This window comes from Anomalospiza imberbis, chromosome 5 (genome assembly GCF_031753505.1).
Source record: "Anomalospiza imberbis isolate Cuckoo-Finch-1a 21T00152 chromosome 5, ASM3175350v1, whole genome shotgun sequence".
NCBI classification, from domain to species: domain Eukaryota; kingdom Metazoa; phylum Chordata; class Aves; order Passeriformes; family Viduidae; genus Anomalospiza; species Anomalospiza imberbis.
The window spans coordinates 24057009-24076861 of record NC_089685.1 but is presented as its reverse complement, the minus strand read 5'-3'; the positions used below and the strand labels follow the sequence as shown (position 1 = coordinate 24076861).

The 19853-nt window shown below is 41.6% G+C and overlaps 1 protein-coding gene across 1 annotated transcript in view; it reads left to right on the top strand.

Moving 5' to 3' along the window:
* The first annotated feature begins 2297 nt into the window (after positions 1–2297).
* The window catches only part of ST7 (suppression of tumorigenicity 7), a 132459-nt gene continuing 114903 nt past the window's right edge, over positions 2298–19853 (top strand). Inside the window, exon 1 of the mRNA XM_068189907.1 lies at positions 2298–2479. Coding sequence (XP_068046008.1) covers positions 2329–2479 — 151 coding nt within the window. The 5' untranslated portion in view covers positions 2298–2328. The remainder of the gene's footprint in view (positions 2480–19853) is intronic.

The window sequence follows — 19853 nt, the reverse complement described above, 5'->3', positions numbered from 1 at the left end:
TTTGGGGGGTTGGTGGTTTTGTTTGTTTGATCTGTTTGATTGGTTTCTTTGTTTGATTTGTGCCACTGTTTTTTGCTATTGTGTTTGTTTGGTTGTTTGGGGGGGTTTTGTTGGTTTTTTCCTTTGTATAGCACCCAATGAGAAATCCTTATTTTTTTAATACTTTATACTCACTGTGAAAACACTGAAGATGTGAAAGTGAAATGCATAACATGACTGCAAAGTATTAATAATTTTTGTAATTTCAGGGGAAGAAGCAGCAATGGTGCTTAGAGGAAGGAAGGCATAAAATTAATAACTGTGCTTTAAGTGGGCACAGTTCATAGTGTTTTGATCTTCTAGTAATACAAGATATATAAAGAAAGCAGAGCTGGAGGAACCAACACAATTTACTCCTGCCTTTCAATAAAAGACAATAGAGAAATGTTGCTTATAATAGGAAACTTCAGAAAAGCCCATTACACCATCGCTGTGTTTCATATATAAAATAAATTGGTCATAGGCAATTTTTTAAGACAAGCATTAACCTACTGAAAATTAAAATATGTAGAGGAAAATTTATAAAAGTGAAAAATTGCCTACTGCCTTGGTCTTTTTGCTAATACACGAGAAAATGTGAGAGGAATATTTTGATTTATAAATAACTGCATGACTGAATAAGGTTGAGGTTTTTCAGATATGACCTAATGTATTAAGAATTTCTTCCCTTTAAAACTGGAAGGGGAAGCTGAAAAATTTGAAATGTGGTTTTCTTTGGTATGTAATTAAACTATAAATGACCTTTTGTGTAGTTAATCTGTATATTCTAATTTTAAAAGTTTTGTGATTTATTAGCAAGAAAAACTTCTCAGTCCTGCACCAATATTCTTATATGGGGACTGTGGTCCCTTAATCAGAAGATCTTGTCACCATCAAATGCAGAAGACACAGCCAGTGTTCATTCACCTTCAAGTCCTGCAGTAGTCTGGAAGAACAAATTTCATGCCTTTGCTACCATGAGAAGGTATCAATTTGTACAGCTACAGATTTGTTTTTGTTTAATGCTTTTGGGTATGGTAAACATTCTAGGAAACCTACTATGTTTTTCTCTGTGATGACTATTTCTTTGGCAGACTAGAAAATCTCAGGTTGGACTGGTTACTGCCAGTTGGAGAAATTTTCAAGGATTTTTTTGTTCTTTTGGTAATAGTTTATAAATAGAACCTGTTTCTTAAGATGCTGGAGAGTGTTATCCCACTGGATACAGACTGTGGAAACACAGGAGAGAGATCCAAACTAATTGCAGTATGTGGTGCATATTTACGTAAATGTTTGTAAGCTGTGTTACACAAAAAAGGGAAAAAAAAAAAGAAACAAACAAACAAACAAAAAAAAAAAAACAACCCAAAACAGAGTTCAGCCGTGTTTATCGACCTGAATTTTATCACATTCTGCTGTCAAATCCTGTTTCATGAATAAATACGTCATTCATGGAAGAAGCAAAATGTATTTCTCAAAAGTACAATTTAGTTACTTGAAGTTTATGCTTCACTGACACTACTTGAATGAGATACGTATCTAGTGGGTGTCTTCCCTGCCCTTGGCAGGGGGGTTGGAAGTAGGTATGGGTCCCTTCCCACTCATTTATTGCGCCATACAGTTATCTTCCAGGGAGGAGAGTTTTGCAGTTCAGGACTCTGCTGGGCACTGTACACACCAACACAGGCACGCAGGGACTTCTATGCCTGTTTCATTATCCCAGCAAGAAGCTCAAAAGCAAAAAAACATCATACGCAAGAGCTTTTTAGGCTTAAAGTCCTGTTGCGCGGTGAAAACGCCGCCAGAATTCATTGTTCAAAACCGTAAAGACGTGAGGGGAAAGAGTTGCACGGCCTTTCTGCCCGCCCGTGCCGCGGCTCTGCCGTCCCCGCTCCCGCGGCGGGGCGGGCGCGGGCAGGGCCGGGGCGCCGAGCGCAGGGGCTGAGCCGCGGGGCGCGGCCGAGTGCGGCTGGGGGCAGGTCCGGCGCTGCCACCGCAGCACGTCCCCACCCGCTCGGCCGGAGGGGAGCTCGCGGGAGTCCATTTTATCGGGCCAGCCCTCGCCGAAGCTCGGCGGGCGCGGCGGCGAGCGGGGGCAGAGGCGGCAGCGCCCCGGGGGCACCCGCAGCGCCCGGCGGGCGGTGCGTGCGGCGGGCGGGGGAGAGGCGGCCCGGGCAGCCAGAGGGGGTGAACCATCCCACAAACACACGCTGAGAGCTCGTGGCAGCAGCGTTTGCGGTGGTTTCCCTCCACACTCCATTCCCCCCCCCCGCTTTTTTTTTTTTTCCTCCTCTTTTCTCTCCAAAAAACATGGCTGAAGCTGGGACGGGCTTTTTGGAACAGCTCAAGTCTTGCATCGTCTGGTCCTGGACTTATCTCTGGACGCTGTGGTTCTTCATCATGCTCTTCCTCGTCTACATCCTAAGGGTGCCGCTGAAGATCAATGACAATTTAAGCACAGGTAGGCTGAGATCATCTGCCCCCTTGCCCTGCCCCGGGGCGGCTCAGCCGGGGTGCCCGTGGGGGAGCGCCCAGCGCCGCCCCCTCGGGTGCTGGAGTCCTGGCTAAGGCTGTTTGTACTGTTCGTATTGCACTCAGGCATTCCTGCTAACCAGGATTAAAACTTCAGTTGTGTTTCTGGTAAATATTAGATCTCAGCTACTTTTTCTGCAAGATAATAAATAATGAGAGTGTAAGTTCGCTGGAAGATTATCGCTGTTGCAATGGACTTTGCTTTGGGTGCTCACACTCGCTCAGGTAGCGTGCTGCTGCTGTACTGAATCAGCAGTAACTTACCTACTGTTAGCGGGTCTGGATTGGGCAGTTATGGCTTTATCTTGTAATTGCTTATTTTTCCTACCCATCTACTTTCATAATTTAATTTCTGGCCCCTCCACGCTCCCACCCCCCTGCTGGAGACGACAAATTAGTTTTGGGGCAGATGAGATGTAACCCATGTGGCATCCCTGCTGCTGGGAAGTCAAACGTCATCTGAGCGTTTTGCACCCATCCCTCTGGCCTGTTTTCATTTGATAAGCCTCTGGCAATTCCAGCATCAAAGAAGAATTAAAAAAAAAAAAAAAAGATTCAGCATAAGGCAGCTTTCACTTTAAGCATAAAGGCAATTATAAATTGCATTTATAAATTATAAACTTCAAATGCAATTTTGGTCAAATTTTCACAATATGTCTTTGGACAAGATCCTGTTTCTTTTGATATTACCACATGCTGATTAGAACAGGAAGTAATTTTTGTTGCTTGATTCTTAATAATTTATGTAATGCGTACATTCCAGGTAAACACTGCAGGCCATGCTTGTCAAGGAGAAATATCAGAATGCTTTAAATTATAATTTTCGCTCTTGCAAAAAATCACAGGCGTCCATCTGAGATCTAATCAACCCCATCTGATTTCTTCCTGACTTTGAACAAACTAATTCTTCATTCACTTTCTCATTTGAAATGTTACTCCAGCTGAGTCATCTTGGGGTTTACTGAAATGTCTTAAAATGCAAGTAAAATGACAGTATGAAATCTTTGAGGAGTTTAAAAAGGTTGATGAAAGTCCCAAAGTGCCTGATAAAAATAAGTTACTGGGGAGAGTGATAGGCACAGCATGGTCTTTATGCATCATCTGTTTCTAAATGGAATTTATTAAAAAATTAATACCAGAAATAACATGATCAATTTTTGTTTTCTTTAGTTTTTCAAAGATTTTGTGAATGAATTAAAACAGATTTAACTTATTGTGGATTGTGTTCCCCCTCTAGTCCCCCAGCTGATTACAGTTGGATTCTACTGCCATTAGTTTAAGGTTGATGATGATGTACCACAGCAACTGATGATGTGATACCAATCACATAAATTTCAGTGATGTGAAAATAAATGTGTAAATTCTGTGTGACATAAAGATATAGTAGGGTGATTTAAGAAATGGGTATTTCCCAGAACAGGCTGGATCTCTTGGTGAGTTGAGGTCAAACAACCTGGTTTTCAGTACCACCAGAGGCAGGCTTAGGCAGCCAGTTAAAAAAAGTGGTTCCACAGGTATGGTTTATACTTCATGAAGCAGTGATTTAGAAAGGTTTTAGAGATTTAGATCAAACACCATAAACAGAGCCCACAGTGTGCTGCTGTGATATGGACTGGTGTGGTATGTGTGGGAGGGCACCTGCCACAAGAACCTGGTGCTTGCTACTGCTGTATGATTTTAGTTTCCCATGCCTAGTGTTAGTATTTCTAAAAGGAAAGGAAATGGAAAAGCTGGAGAAGATAGTGGAAAAATGATTCCAGGGCTGGAGAGAGGCATTAGAATAAGATTACAGTAAGGCAGTATTGTCATGGAGAGAGAGAAAGAAATGGCCTTTTAATAATGACAATAATTACAAGAATTGATGACTAGAAGAAGAGGGCAAACTCAATTTTGTCATAATCAGGTGTTAATTTGTAGCAAACTTGAATCAGCTGATAAAGGAGCCTGTGGGATTTGCATGTCTCAAAGTCTTCAAATCCAGTGGTGAAATAGGAATCACAAGTGTTCATGCAGCCTTAAATTGCTTTTTGGCAAGGACAGGGCAGCAAGCTGTGCACCACTAGCAGTCAGAGTCATTGCAGATGGTTTCACCAAATAGATGTGTGGTTGGTCACTTGTATCAGAAAGTCTGAGTAAGAACTGTGGGGTCTTTTTTCCCCTTTCAATGTTGTACAGATGTGCACACCCGAGCATTACTGCATGTTGGTCATCCTGTGTGTTTCAGTGAGCTCCCTGGTTGAAGTCCTCAGTTTGGCCAAGTATAATTTCAGTGTCCTCAGTGGAGTACATTACTGTGATATACCCAAAGGGAAATCTAGTCTGTAATATAAAAATATTAATGTTTGTGGTGTTTCATGTGGTTTGTTTTTTTTTTTTTTTAATTTTTTAAGGTTTGATGTCCAGATCGAATAATAAAATTATGAATAGGAGAGTCTGAAGTATTGTGCCATACCATTAGCCAGGAAGCAAGAGAGCACACTTAATATGCCAGGCTAGAATATTAAATACAGAATAAGCAGTTGAGGAAGTGGATGTTACCATCTTATTCCAAAATAATTAAACATGCCTATTTTATATAACATGCTGTCTTTTCTTCCCATGTTGGCACTTGCATGACTTCTGAATGCCACACTAGTCTGAACCAAGACACACCTCTTCTAAAAATGTGCTTGTTTTTCCTGACATAAGAATTTGGATTTCTAGTCAAATCCTAAGAAGGAAAGAGGCAGTGAAGTTAAACAGTTTCTGATGATTTTATTTATCCTTTCAAAGTGCAACAGAAAGATGGATTTAATGACCAGAGCATTAAGTGCGACTGGCTTGTGACAAGGCAGACAGGAGGAAACCTCTGGCTTGCTGAGGGTAGAGAAATCAGATAAACTGATTTCCTAAAAGTGCAAAAAATAAATACACAGGTATGAGCTGTAGGCTGAGTCTGGCTCTCCTGGTGTCTGTGGAGTATTATTTTTCAGCTGTGCTGGAGCTAGGCCCAGTGGTGTTACCAGCTGAGCTGCTAGAGAATAGAGAAGGGAGCATTAAGGCCTGCACAATGGAAGAAAACAAATAAAGTTGTCCTGCCAGGCCCCTGAGGTCAGCAGGCCCAGGGTAACCACGGTTGGAAGAGCAAGACTACGTCACCTTGTGGTGGCTAGGACAGAGTTATTATCTGAGGAACATGCTGTATTTTTTCATTATAATTTAAAAAAAACTAATACGACATTTCTACTGAAATAAATAGCTAAAATTTTAATTAATGTGGGATTTGTGATCAGGTAATAGACTTCTTAAAGCCCAGTACCTGAAACACTGTGCATGGTGCTGGCCATTTGGAGGGGGAATAGGCTGGTGTGGAGCAGGGCTGGCGCACCGGCCATCACCAGGTCTCCACTCAGCCCTGTGGTTTGTGTGGCCAAGGCGTGAAGAGAACATGTTCCAAGTCCTGTAAATTTAGGATAGCAACACTTTCTCTTTGTCCACGAATCTCTCAGAAGACACAAAATGGAGAGATTTTTTTAGTCAGCCTAGCCCACCTCACGTGTTCACCAGTGTGTGCATTGCACTGACCTCAAGAAACAAAGCACGTGGAAAGGACCCATCTCATGAAACTACCTTGTGTTAAACCATGCAGGAAAGCTGAAGGTGATTTCATTAGCAGAAATACTGCAGGAGATGGAAAGATGGAGCCTGCCTCTCAGGTTTGGGCTATGCTGTATTAGGGTGGTGGCTGCCGTCAGCAAAGCTCATCTCATCTTTCTGATCTTCCCTTTCTGGGCTCCCTGACTCTGCAGATCTGTACTGCACATTGGTGTAATGTGCCCCAATAAGCTGCAGTGTGAGAAAGAAGTAACTTTTCATTCCTATGGTCTCAAATTCAAGTAACAGCAGAAAACTTTTGCCTGTTACTAAAGTTGAACTAATTTCACTTTTTCCCTGCTGCTGATAATTTGGCTGTGTGGAGCTGTGCGTGCACAGGCTGTGATAATAAAACCACCCTCAGGACAGAAGGGTTTTTTGGGCCCTGGACACCTGGGAGTGTGTCTTCCCTAGGCTGGGGGGCACACCTGCAGGGGCTGGGGCTGCCAGTGCCTGCGCGGCCTCTGAAGCCACTGCCTGCCCGTGTGTTTGCTGTGATAGCATCTTGACAGCCGGTCAGGAGGTATTGTTCCCCTTCATAAATTTAACCTAGTGCAGTTAATCATGAGGGCTGGAAAACATTAACCTGACAAAGGCCAGGGAGTTTCAAATAGTTTGAAAACCAGTGAACAGATTCTTTCTTTTAAGAAGAACTGAAGCACAGTTAGTTTTAGTTTTGCAGACTTGCTGGTGGTTGGTTGTTCTTTCTTCAAAGCAATCTGCCCTCGTTGTGATGGGTTTCCCTGTAAGCATCTGCTGTGCAAGCTACAGAAGTGAGTGTGGTGGTGGACGAGTCAACAGAGAACTGGAACAAAACTCTCATGCCACCAAAGGAGAAGGAAGAATTCTTAACTCCCTGCAAGTGCCATGTAGATTTGTTTGGTGTATTTTTTATAACTTGACTGTTGAAAGTAAAGTTTCAAACGCATGGCCACTTATGTCAAGGTCATCATCAATCCTGCATACAAAATTCACAGAATCAGTTACAGATAGATAGTTTGCTCACTGACCCAAAATCACTTCCATTAATCTTTGCATTTCTTAGAATTTAAATTAAATATTTACTAGATACTGATCTTATTTTCTACTTAGTGGAATTAAAGTAAGCAGTGTTTTCTTAACTGTTAACCCCTCTCTTCAGTTATATCACATCACCACAAAGCATTTGTAGTTGCTGCTGAGCCTCCATTCAGGGTTTGGATGTTAGAGGGTTTTTCGGTCTGCCTTTTTGGGTTTTGCAAAAATTAGTTTTTACTGCTGTAGGCTAATATTCAGGAGGTTATTATAAAACAGGTTTTAACTGTTTTAAGCATGTGTATTTTCATCACGGTACACTTGGAAACTCTCCCTTTAATTTTTTATGGAAGAGATTATGATGTGCTTCAATGTAGCATGTTACTTTTACAGGAAGTAGACAAATCTTTGTAGATTAAACTGGGCATTTTTGGGGAAAAAGCCATATCAAAACTTGCTGGATCAATGCCCAATGGATGCAGTATACAATGATACTTGTTTTCTATGAATTTTGGCATTTCTTCACCAGCTTGACTTTTTGGTTGAGCTAAATTTTTCAGTCAGCATCAGATGCTGGAAACAGAGCGAAGTTTGTAGGAAATGCAAGGTTTTTAGAAAATACTGTTTTTAGAAATTGAATTTCTTACTGCAAAAGCTCTAGAAGATTTGCAGTCAGTATTTCAGGGGAAATGTGTAAGCCAGAGCCTTCAAAATAATTTTTGTTAATCTTGAGTGAGTTTACTGTAACACTGACTGATATACAACCATGGAGCTGTACTGTCAGCTTCTAACTGAAGTCTGATGTCCTCTGTGTCCTGATGAAAATCTGCCAAAATGCCTCTAAAACTGCATATGTGTACTGGGATTTTCCCAAAGCATCCACTGAGTACCTGGACACATTTAGCCCAAAAGAACATAAGCCCCCCATCGTTCATAGGAGTCATAGGTCCTAATTGTCTGAGTGGCTGCAAAAACACCACCATTCTAAGTTAAAGAAAGAACTTAAAATAGATATTTTTGGTGGTTATTTTGCAAAGCAAATGCAAAAATCCAGATCATAAATTTGCCTTTGTGAAAGATAAAATAAGTGCTAACTGGTGTTAGTGCCTTAAGGACTGAAAAGAGATAGAAAAATACATAAATCTGTGCCAAGGCTGTACATTAAATGAAAGATGGAAGGTCATGATGCCTGCCTGAGAGTAGCACCTGGCAGGAATTAGGAAGATGATGTCTCATAAAACAGGGATTTTGGAGGGAATGACCTGCCAGTGTTTTAAAATGGACTCTCTGAAAGGAGCTATGGAGAGTCTAGCAAAACCACACCGTAAGCCTAAAGAAGTTCAAGCTGTTTATCTAATTACAGAGAAGCTACTTGATAGTAGCTAAGGAGGTGTAAGAGCTTTAATCTAATTGACAAACATATAGTGAGCTTCCTAAATATTTGGAGGTAAAATTCATGTTAACTTGTCAGAATTTGGGCCCAAATCATCACTGGTCTGAAGAAACAGCCTGGTTGTGAGACATGATGTGTGCAGTGCCCTTGCTGTAATGAGAGGTGGTTGCTTATGCTGTAAACTCTGCGGTGGGAAGAAAGTCGTAGGTACTAAAGTAGCCTTTAATATAGGGAAGACAGATCTTAAAAAAAGAGGTGGCTGCAAACTGAACCCAGAGAGGAATGCACATGTGAGGTGTTTTTTATAAGAGATTTTTGAAGACGTGTGTTGGGACCCAGCTGATAGGACAAGGGATGATATGCCTCTCCATCTTTGGCTCTTGTAATATTAAGACTCTCAGGGGTAAAAAGGATTGCCAGGCTCTTCAGTGGGGAAACTGGAGTGAAATCTAATGGCCCACAGTAAACAGGAGAGCTGACTAGTTAAAACACTATCATGCTGAGGTTTAAAAAGCCCCACACCCAGCTAAAAGCACCTGCTGATGGTGTGCAGGTATGTTGTGCACAGAGGGTCTGATTGTCCCAGATGTGCCAGGACTTTTGTGTGCATGCCAGAGAGTAGTCCCCGCCGAGGCCAAGGTTTTTGTGTGTTGTTCAGTCAGCTGGCAAGCTCTGTGCTTAAGGGAGAGTTATTTGTCTTATTGGTAAGTGGTAAAGCAAATAAAACCACTTAAGTGGTGACTGAGGTTGGAGGGCCAAAGCACTTTCTTCTGGATTGAGGGAATGGACATTGCTGTCAGAAGCTAATGAAGTCTTTTGTGTGACTGCCACAATAAGTCAGCATTCACCCTTTTTTATCCAAGATTAGTTATTTAAGAAGGTATTTTATATTTAGCAATATCAGGCCCTGCTCTAGATACATGTCAAAATGTTGTATACAACTGAGAGTCCTATTGAACTGTACAGGGAGAACTAAGGGAAAGGGAAATGAGACCTTGATGCTGCAAACCTTCAGTGGTTTAGTTTGTTCCACAAGCATAGGCCCAGGGCTTTACTGCACTGGTTATTAATATGCATGAATTCTCAAAGACTTTGGCATAAGTTTTTTGCTAAGATACTGCAGAGAGCCTGGAGCAATATGGGGGATAGAGTCCCCATTTGCTTCTGCCTGAAGGTAATGTTTCCTCTTGTGGTTTAATGATTGCACCTGAGTTTTGCTTTTTTTTTACCAGAGCTGTTTCAGGAATGTACTTAGGGCTTCTGTCATAGAATTTAGGATAATGCCTATCCTGGTCTTGTGGTCAGACTATGAGGTGTTTGTGGGGATGTTACTCCTCTGTTGGCTGTTAAAAGGGGTGGCTGAAGGCTCCTTCCACCTGTTTTTAAATTAGCTCTTTGTGGCAGTGAAGGCATCTATTGAAAGGTTGTGTTATAAACTCCAGTTTGTCCTCATGTCTGTGAAGTGTCATGTGGACCAGTGATGCTGTGAAAATACTAACGAGTTAAAGTTGCTTTGTGAAATCCCAGCACAGGCTAATTGGAATTGTTTTGTGTGTGTCTTAGTTGGGCACTGCAGAAGGGCAACCAGTTTTAATACCAAGAACACTAAGCTTAAGCAACAATAATACATTTAAAGACAAGAGTTAATGTCATGCTTTCAGCAAACAGAACAAACAAGTTGTAACTGTTAAGCCTGAGGAAAGGACCTAAATTCAAAGTCCAAATCAAACCTCGCCAGCTGCTGAGAGAAGACAAAGATTTATTATTGTGGAGTCTAAACTAGAGATTTGTCACTGTGGTAGACTCATTGTTTAAGCGATTAAGTGCACTTAAATATACCAATTAGAAGGATGAAAGCTATAGGGCAAAAATGCAATGCAGTCATCTTTAACATTCCTATTCTGTGTAGTGTGCCAACTGCAACCATGAGAACTAATTTCCAGCTCACTTTCTACAAATAAACTTGGATTGTTAAATGTCAGGAATGTTAGGCTGAAATGCAGGGTCTTGTGTGCAGTGGCAAGACACTCAGAGATCAAATTTAAAGCACAAGAAATGTCATTATCATCATTGTCATCTTATTTTGTAAGGTGGCCATTTATTTCTCAAGAAAATATGCCTGTAATCTGAGAGTGTCAAAGATGTTGAACTCGACATAACTAAATGTTTTTGTGACAGGTCCTGTGTGTTTATGCTGAGGGCTGAAAATTGTTTATGGCGTGGCTTGGTCTGAAGCAAGGTTATATGATCCACTAATGCACTTAATCTTCCATGTGAAATTTCTTTTGCTATTTTTAATACTGAAGTTAACTTGATAGCAGCGTAGCCATCTGGTATGTTTTACACAAATCTCAGCTTAGAGTCTCAGGCTAGTCATTTCCTCAGTTTTCAGAGAGAAGGTTAAACCAGAGCCTGTCAGAGAAGGGCTTGCAGCTGGCTTCCGCCCCCTGTGCAGGGGACAAGGGGACATAGAGTCCCGGGGTGAGGCTCAAGATACTTCTTGAGCGGAAGCCAACTTTTGCAGCAGCAGGATGCTGCAGCTGAGCTGATGAGCCCTCCCTGTGAAGAGAAAGACCTGAGGAGGTCTTGTGCAGGGCTGCACCAATGCACAATTACTGATCTTAGAAGCCAGAAGTGTCTTCTCTGTAGTGCTTGACTTCATGGATTTATGTGCCTGCTTGGAGTAGGCTCCTGTATTGTGCTGTGCTGTTGTAATAGTGCCTTCTGGTTCCTATGTCTGACTGTGCTGCTCATTGGGTCACAGGACAAAGGAGGATTAATAAAAGCACAAGTGAATTGCTTCAGCAGTTCATATTGTTCTACATATTCCCAGAAATTCTTGTCAAGATTCTTGTCAAGAATCACTGCTTAAAAGTGCTGATAACAGCTGTGTTAGCAGTAACCACAAAAGCCACATAGTCTTGTGGGGAACGCAAGTCCCACGGAGCTCTGATTTGCGCCAGGGTTTCCTCAGGTGTCTGAGCCGCAAGATTTCCTCAGACCTGGCCAGGAGGGTTTGGCCTGTGTTACGGCTGAGAGTGTTTTGTCAGCAGCTCTACAGAAGGTGGAGTTTCCACCCTTGATGTCCTCCTGTGAGAAGTATGTAGGGGCTGTGCTCTGTGGCACTGGAGAGGTGTACAGGCCTCTCTGAGTCCTGACTCCAACACACAGTCATAATTTTACATTATCTTCCCATAAACTGCTGCACTGAAAGATTTTTTTTTTCCAGAACTTGACAATTCTCATGGATAGAAGCTTTGCTCTCACTCTGACTTAGATGTATTTGTGGCTGGTTTGCACGTGGTTGTGCTCGTGACAGCTCTCTCCTTTACCTGCAGAAGCAGCAGCAGCACCGCGAAGACTGATTCCCAGTGCACTCATGTGGGGTTTTTCCTGCCTGTCCATCCCTTTTAAGATTGAGTCAATTGGGTTGTCCTCGTTTGTTTTCCTAAAACTGCTGTATGTCCTTGATTCTGCTGGTAGTAGTTTATTCATTCTTTTTTCTGGCCATTTCATAACTGGGTTTGTACACTCTCCATCATATGCTAAGGTAAGGCTTCACTAACTGCCTTACATAGTGTAATTAATCCTTCTCACCTTCCAGTGAAAATAATTTTCCTTGCTGGTTCCTTGCCTTTTGCCCCATTAACGTTGATAGGGTGTCCCTGGCAGCTCCCTGCCTTCTGCACCTCCTGGTTTTGGTAATGAAAATACTCTGTAAGGCTCAGTTGGCAGCTCCATGTGCTCTCCACACCATCCAGACTGGCTGCAGGTTTCTCCATCTCCTGTTTTAACTAGCTTTCTACAGCACTGTCAGTACTTTACTTAAATCCAGACAGTTTAGAGCTACACGTTTTTCTTGGTAAGAGAACTGAATATTTTCAGTAAAGGGCCACATCTGATTGGTTTGGCATGATTTATTTATTTTGTGTTTCATCCTATTTTTTTGTGTACCTCCATTGCTTAATTTATTGTTATCCTAAAAATTCTCAGTAGCTTCGGTGTGCATTTTAAAAACAGGAATATGAAGTACTCTGGCATAATTTGAGGGATTGGAACCATTTATTAAAACTGTCTCAATATGGGGCTTGCTTTTACAAGTGTAATTTCCTTCAGCAAGTTGCTTTCTGTACATTCTCTTAATTTTACACTTAACCGTGTCTTGAACATGTTAAGACCTTTGAATTATATCTCACTTTCTTCTGTCACAGTGTCTCTTTTCTTGGCCTTTAATTATTTTTTTCCTCTACATTCAGCAGTTTTGTTCCCATTCAAAAATGAAATAAGTATTCACTTTGGAAACTACCATATCCTGCTTTTTACCTTGCCGTGTCCTTATTTCTTTTGTTGAAATAGTCTTGGTTTGTTGGATTTGGTTTGTGATCTATTTTAGCTGTTTTTATACAGATCTTATGACTTAGTCTGACTTTTTCAGATATAGTTTAATTTCTCTGCCTTTTGTCCTCACCAAAGCAGAGGGAAATCTTTGAATGTCCCAGGTCTTGCAGGTGGTACTTGTACAGGGTTGATATGGATTTATTTGAAGGCCTTAGCTGATAGACTGGTATCGTGAGGTGAAATTGAAATTAGCTTTCCATTATTATTTTGAGAAAGTGTTTGTTGCAATTCTGGTCTCCTTGAAGCAGTTGGTAAAGCTCCTACTGAGTTAAGGAAATGATAATTTTGCCCCAAGAGTTTTTTTTTTGCATTAGTCTCGATAGAAGAGGGTATGTAGCATGAATGATTCTCATACACATCCCAGCAATGTGAAATAAGTTTGCACATTTGCTGCCTTCCTGGATTTGAAACACAACAGGTATCAAGACACTGAGAACTGATGACAGTGCAGGTTAAGGCATTTAGCATGAAAAGAAGTTGACCCGTCTAAACCTAGTCTGCAAAGTTTCTTAGCTGCTTTTATGTTTAAAACTTTTTAATCAGTTCTCTTGCCATACATTTTTATAACTCTTGAAGTTGTAATATAAATTTTCAGTTTAACAAGGTATCATAGGCTTTCTGACAGTATGATGAATTTTGCACGACATAAGCCAAACCCAGTAATTAATAAATCACTCACTGAAAACTTTCAGTGCTTCAAGTACTATTCTACTCTTCTGTAAGTCAGGTAGATCTGAAAATCCCAATTTTTCTTCAGGCCACATTCAAACTGGCAGTGACTGATTATGGAACAATACTGTTGTTGGGTGATTGTTTTTATTTTTGTTTCTGAGCAATATATACAGCAATAGATAAAATATGTTATATAATATATACAAAATATATTTTTATATATTACATTGTATATTTATGTTAGTAATATATATGTAATAAAATACAGTGCTGTCCTCCTTGTATTTGAGGCTACACCTTTATCATTTGGGGTGCAGAGTCAGTGATGAGCAGGACTAATTGGCATTGTTTGCTACTTTCCTTAGGTAAGCAAGTAATACAGGCTTGAAATAAATATCCTACAATATCTTCCTTACAAATCCTTCACCTTCCCTAGGTGCGGTGAAGTTCCTGTTGCCGGATGGCAGCACTGTGTGGGTCTGGGCGCTGCCACGCTCCTGGCTGTGCTGTGGGCTGTGGTGGCCCATGTTGTCTGTTGGTGGGAGTGAGAGCAGCCGCCCCTTGGTTACTGTAAGGGGGCTCTGTGGCTGCGAATGCCGACCCAGCTTGGTTCACTGGGAGGGCAGCTCCCACCCTGGGGATCACCCAAGATCTCAGCTCTTCCACTCTTGATTATGACCCCTTTGCATCTTGGCAGTGGAACCCTGGAGCTGGAGTTTGTGATTTAGTCCAGGCTGAACACTGGAGACTTTCTTAGTCTAAAATAAACAACCAACAATCCAAAAACCAGCCACAGAGAGCCCACAGACAGCTGCTCTGTCCACAAGCTCCCTGGTATACACAGCCCTCTGTACATTACCATCGTCCTCTTTCCAATGCACACGTGATCCTTCTGCACGGGCACAAAAATCAATAATAAACAGTAAATGAATAACGAGAAGCCTGCCAACCAAAATCTCTCTTGTTTGCCTTCGTGTTTGTTTTCCTTTTCTAATCTAATGTGACAGAGACGCATTTAAGGGCAAAGGATGCTGGGAATGATGAAATTTTATAAAGCCTTTTCTCACAAATGCCTTTGTTTTAGGAGCGAGGGAGCTTGGTGGTACCCATGGTGGCCCACATTCCCTTGCAAAGCCTTGCGCTGCAGGCTACAGCCGTGGGCTCCTGGGCTTAGTCCCCCAGAAACTCTCTCCTTGTGTAAGCATCAAAAACCCATGGCATTGATGCAGTAGCTAGGGACATGTCTGGTTCAGGGTGGGCCCTACAGTTCTCAGGACGTGTTTTTATTTGTATACCGAAGGCAGGTTTTATCTGCCTTTGGTCTTTAAGGTGAAGATAAATTCTCATTAAAAGTATCTTTTCTGTTCCAGTTTGCAAGATTAGTTTGTTTGGGATATGTCTTTTAAACACATAGACTGGAATTATATCTGCAAGGCAATGTTTTCAGAAGCACTTGGGGTATTTAATTACCTATGCCTCAGTCAGCCATTAGTTTACTTATTAACATGTACTTATTCATGTACTCTTTATACTAAGCATAGTAATAAACCAAGAAAAGCATTTTCTTTCGGTGTATTAGATGCATCTGTAATGGCACAGTATTTTTTTACTCATATGCTAGTGTAATTCTGTACATCACAGCCATTGCCTTTGCAGGAAGTTATGTTGTCAGTTTGGAATAAAAGTTAGTATTAATGAGAGATGTGAGAATACTGTAAAATAATAATAAACCTAAAATATGTGCCAGTTCAAACAAATCTGGTTATGGTGTTTGCTTTCTGTGAATGCTGTAGTTCGGCAAGAACAACATTGGCTGACTCGGGTCCTCAGTGTTGTTTTTAAAATACAGGTCCCTCTGGTCTGATGATCGCCAGCACTGCGTGGCAATAGTGGGAAAATGTCTGAGGTTTGAATACTGTTCTTAATTTATAGTGAACAAAATAAATGGCATATTTACTTACAGAGACAGTTAAAACTACTGTTTGGCATATTGCAGTTTTAAGTTTAGTAGAAAGGATTCATTAATTTGAAATTTAGTTTTGCTACGCAAGATGTTTATCATGCAGAAACTAACTAGAAGCCAGTGTGCTGGCATTTGACTCATGTCCATTTCCTAGTGGTTGCTATTCAGCTGGGAACAGTGAGATCAGATTTTTGTTCTGGTGAGCAGGTTTTTTTCCCCTTGTCTTTGATGGTTGCCTTCCAGTCCTTTCCTTAGAGCTCGAGCCGGCCCTTCACCGTGCCTTGCCTCAGCGGCTGTGAGTAACTTCGCCTTTGATAGTGGGCGATGTGGCAGAAGCAGACAAGGCCTTGCGCCGGCCCCGCACCAGAGGGCGTCCTTCTAACGACTCGGGAGTGGTGCCGGGACAAGGAGCGGCAGCTGCGGCCCGTGCGAGATGCGGACTGACGCGAGCCCAGCTGTGCTGCGTGCCACAGCCCTCGCCAAGGCTCTGCACAAGCAGGCACATGCACCCGCGGGCACAGCCCCATGCACTGGGGGAGTGTGGGGAGCCCCTCCGCCTGCCACTGGGGGGCCTGAACTGTCCCTGTCTCGTATCATGTCACCCGCAGAGGGGAGGTACTGCCTTGGACACAGTCACATGATAGGTAAAAAATAAAGTTGTAGGGCCATCCCACCGCTGTTGTAGTTGTAAGGTAAAGTTAAATCCCACCCTTGAGCTTCCGAAGTCTGCTTGGGAGGGGGTCCTGTAGGTGGCTTTTACAAGGTCAGATGAAAGATGAGGTTCATGATGTGTAAATCTCAGACTACAGCAAGCTGAAAGAACTATGATGACTTCATAAAGCTGCATTATTTTAAGTAGGACCAAGAAGGGAAAATGCAGGACTGGTTGTTGACTGAAGGTATCTCATATTTGTTTTCCTGAGGTGACTACCACAAAATGAGCTAATCAGCAAGTTAAAACCAGTTGTGGTGATAGGTGCTGCATTTATGTGCCCGCGCTGCTGCAGACTGCAGGCTTTAAGACAGTGAGGACAGTTGACGTGGAGGTGCTGAGGAGGTGACTAATACCAGCCTGCCTGCCTTTATTCCACCCACTGCCTCAACTGTTAAGGTCACAGTGTTTTTACAGACATAAAATAGTTTCTAAGGCTCTGGAAAATTTGTGCTAATTGTTGTGGTGTAATGTGTGTCTGACTCTGGCTGACTTATTCTGTACAAACAGCAAAATTATCTTTATTTCCTGAAGGTTTGTCTCCTCCCCAGCTGCTATTAGATCTCATGTCTTATCTGTCAGACCATTTGTGCATACATGCAGACATGGGTTTGTTGTTGGTTTTGTATATGTAGAACCAAATTAAAGATGTATATTGTGTTTTGTGTATCCCTTGCCCCCCAGTACAGCTGATCTATTCAGGAGTCTGTAAACATGGACACTAATACAAGTTTTAAAAAATGTCCCTTTTGTTTCAATATAAATCTTATAAAAAAGCATATGTATATTGCTTGTTTTAGCATTTGGTGTCTTTTATCACAGATTTATCAGGAAAGAACTCACTGCCTTCCTTTGATGCTTATGTCTGCCTTGATAAAAAAACATCGTATACTGGGGTTGTTCTTTTATAAATCAAATCAAGCGAGTTCTAGTTCTGCTCATGCAGTTTATTCTCGAGCTGCTTTATATTCTTTCTCTGGACTGACATTGATATTTTGTATGTACACAACAGCATTATTAAAAAATGTAGGTGTTTGAAGCTGATCAGACAGTTCAAACAGGCTCTTCAACATCAGGAGCCTCTGGAATAGCGCATATCTATTTCATTGGGATTTTGTCCATGAGCTTATTTGAGAAGTTTCAGCTAGGCTGGTGCTTAAATGCCTGGTCTTTGCATGGCTGTGTGTTGAATGCTAGCTCCCACCTTTATGTCATCCATCCAGACAGACTAAAGATAAATTTTAAGTGATAAAAGATGAAAAACAGCATTGCAGGTAGGGTTTGGAGTAGGTTGCCAAGTGCTGAATGGGTCTCAAGAGTTTGTAATGCCAGCTCTCCACTTATCGGATTGATTTTTTGTGTGTGTGGCTTGTAAATGAACCACAAGGTAAAGAGACTTCTAGTGAAGCATACTAGGTACGAGCAACTTAAGTACTTAAATTTTTTCTCTGTAAAGTGTTCTAGTGACAGTAGTCTTGTGCGTGACATGCTTTTAAGACAGATATTCATAAATGGAACAAAGCATTTTCTGGTGTCTATCAAGGCAGCACCTTAACTTTAGAGAGATTTGAAAGACAAAATACAAGGAAATTTGTATGATTACCAGCAACTCACATTGAATTTCAAGGGCATAGGCATAGGTGTTCTGTTCTGGTGAGTCATTTTCTATGTCTCTTTTCAAGTCTGGTCTCCTCTTGCACTTAACATGGTATAAGTATTTGGGAATGCAGTGACTTTTCAAGAATAGCTGCTTTGGTAGACGAGCCCTTGGCCCTTCCTTAGGTTACTACATCTTCTAATGCTGAACAACAGTGGCTAGGACAGAAGAATTAAAAGGAGTTTGAATGTGAAGTAGTTTGCTGTGGAAATACTTTTAATAGCTATATTTGCCCAACTGTATTGTAACAACTGCAGCTGAGAACAAATAAGTTAACATGGAATATGAGCAGGGCTTACTGTGCATTTTTTAAATTGAAAAAAATTCATCTTATGAAAGAAACAGGCAAAAGCCTGATTTATTGAAGAATTTCTCAAATATTTCTCTGTATGTATTAGGTTTGCATAGCCAGGTTCTGGTAGCTGGAGGGTTACAGTGGTGGCTTCTTTGAGAAGCTGCCAGAACATTCCCGTATATCTGGCAGCCAATGCCAGCCAGCTCCGTGTTGGACCCACTACTGGCCAAGGCCAAGACAGTCAGAAATGGAGGTAACACTTCTGCGGTAACAGATTTAAGAAGAGAAAAAAAAAGGTTACTGCACAGAAGTAATTGTGGCCAGAGAACAGTGGGGTGAGCATATGAGGAGCAGCTCTGCAGACACCAAGGTCAGTGGAGAAGGAGGGGAGGAGCTGCCCCAGGTACTGGAGCTGAGATTTCTCTGCAGACCATGGTGAAGCAGTTGTGCCCCTGCAGCCCTTGGAGAGCTACGGGGATACTAAGATCCACCATACTGACTGCTGCGAGTAAATGATGTTTAGTGAATGCCTGTCTTCTTGGAAAATTCTCAGTTTGTCCCTTATTTTGTTGAATGGCTGCTTTTTTGCAATTCTGCTGCTTTATTTTACAGACACTTGCAGTATCCTTTCTCTTTTTACTCTTATGTGACATAAGCAAAACTGATTTCTTTTTTATTTTTATCATTTATTAACATGGCTGCATCTCCCTCCACAGTTACGGTTTTGGATAGGTGATAGTACTAATAAAGTATGAGCGAACTACTGTACATAAAATAGATTACTTATTTCATATTCTTTACCATTCCTAATACCACATTTTGGTTGGTTAGTGAACATAAAAGATTTATTTTTCTGACTCTGTCTGCAGATGTTCATGGAGGGAGAGAATTCTGTTGAGCTGTGTAAAGCAGTGCTTAGATTTTGTGCTCAGTCTGTTGCTCTGTATGAGGAGAGAAGAAAATGCAGTCATTGTGTTTTAAATTTAGTAACTTCTGGTAATTTTGATGATTACTAAGATGCCTTTTCCTGTTATAAATAAACCATATTGTTTAAAATATTTTTGACTAGACTGAATTATGTCCCAAAATTGGAACAGGCTGAGAAGAGTTTGGGAAAGAAATTACCATCAAGTTTTTGCATTCTTAACCGTAAACAGAAACAGAAGGGCATTGACTGACCAGAAGCTTTATTTTTATAGCTCCTCTGGCTAATGTAAAACGTTATATACTAAAAATCCTGTCAGATTTAGTTTGTCATGCTTTCAAGGTTCTCTTGGAGGTCTGTAGGTAGTGGAAGGTGGCAAGCCCTGCCATCTGAAGCTCATTCGGCAACCTGGGGAGCAGTAAAAGCTGGATATGGGTAAGCATTGGTGTCTTCTGAGACAAGCAAAAGAGGTAACCCAATGTCACTTTCACTGGGACACCAAGGCCATGCTCACAGACACTTGAGGGTAACCATGGGCTGTTGCAAAGACAATTTGAGGAGTTCAGGAGCTGGACTTCAATGATCCTTGGGCATCCCATCGAACCGAAGATATTCTATGACTCTATGATTACAAGTCATTG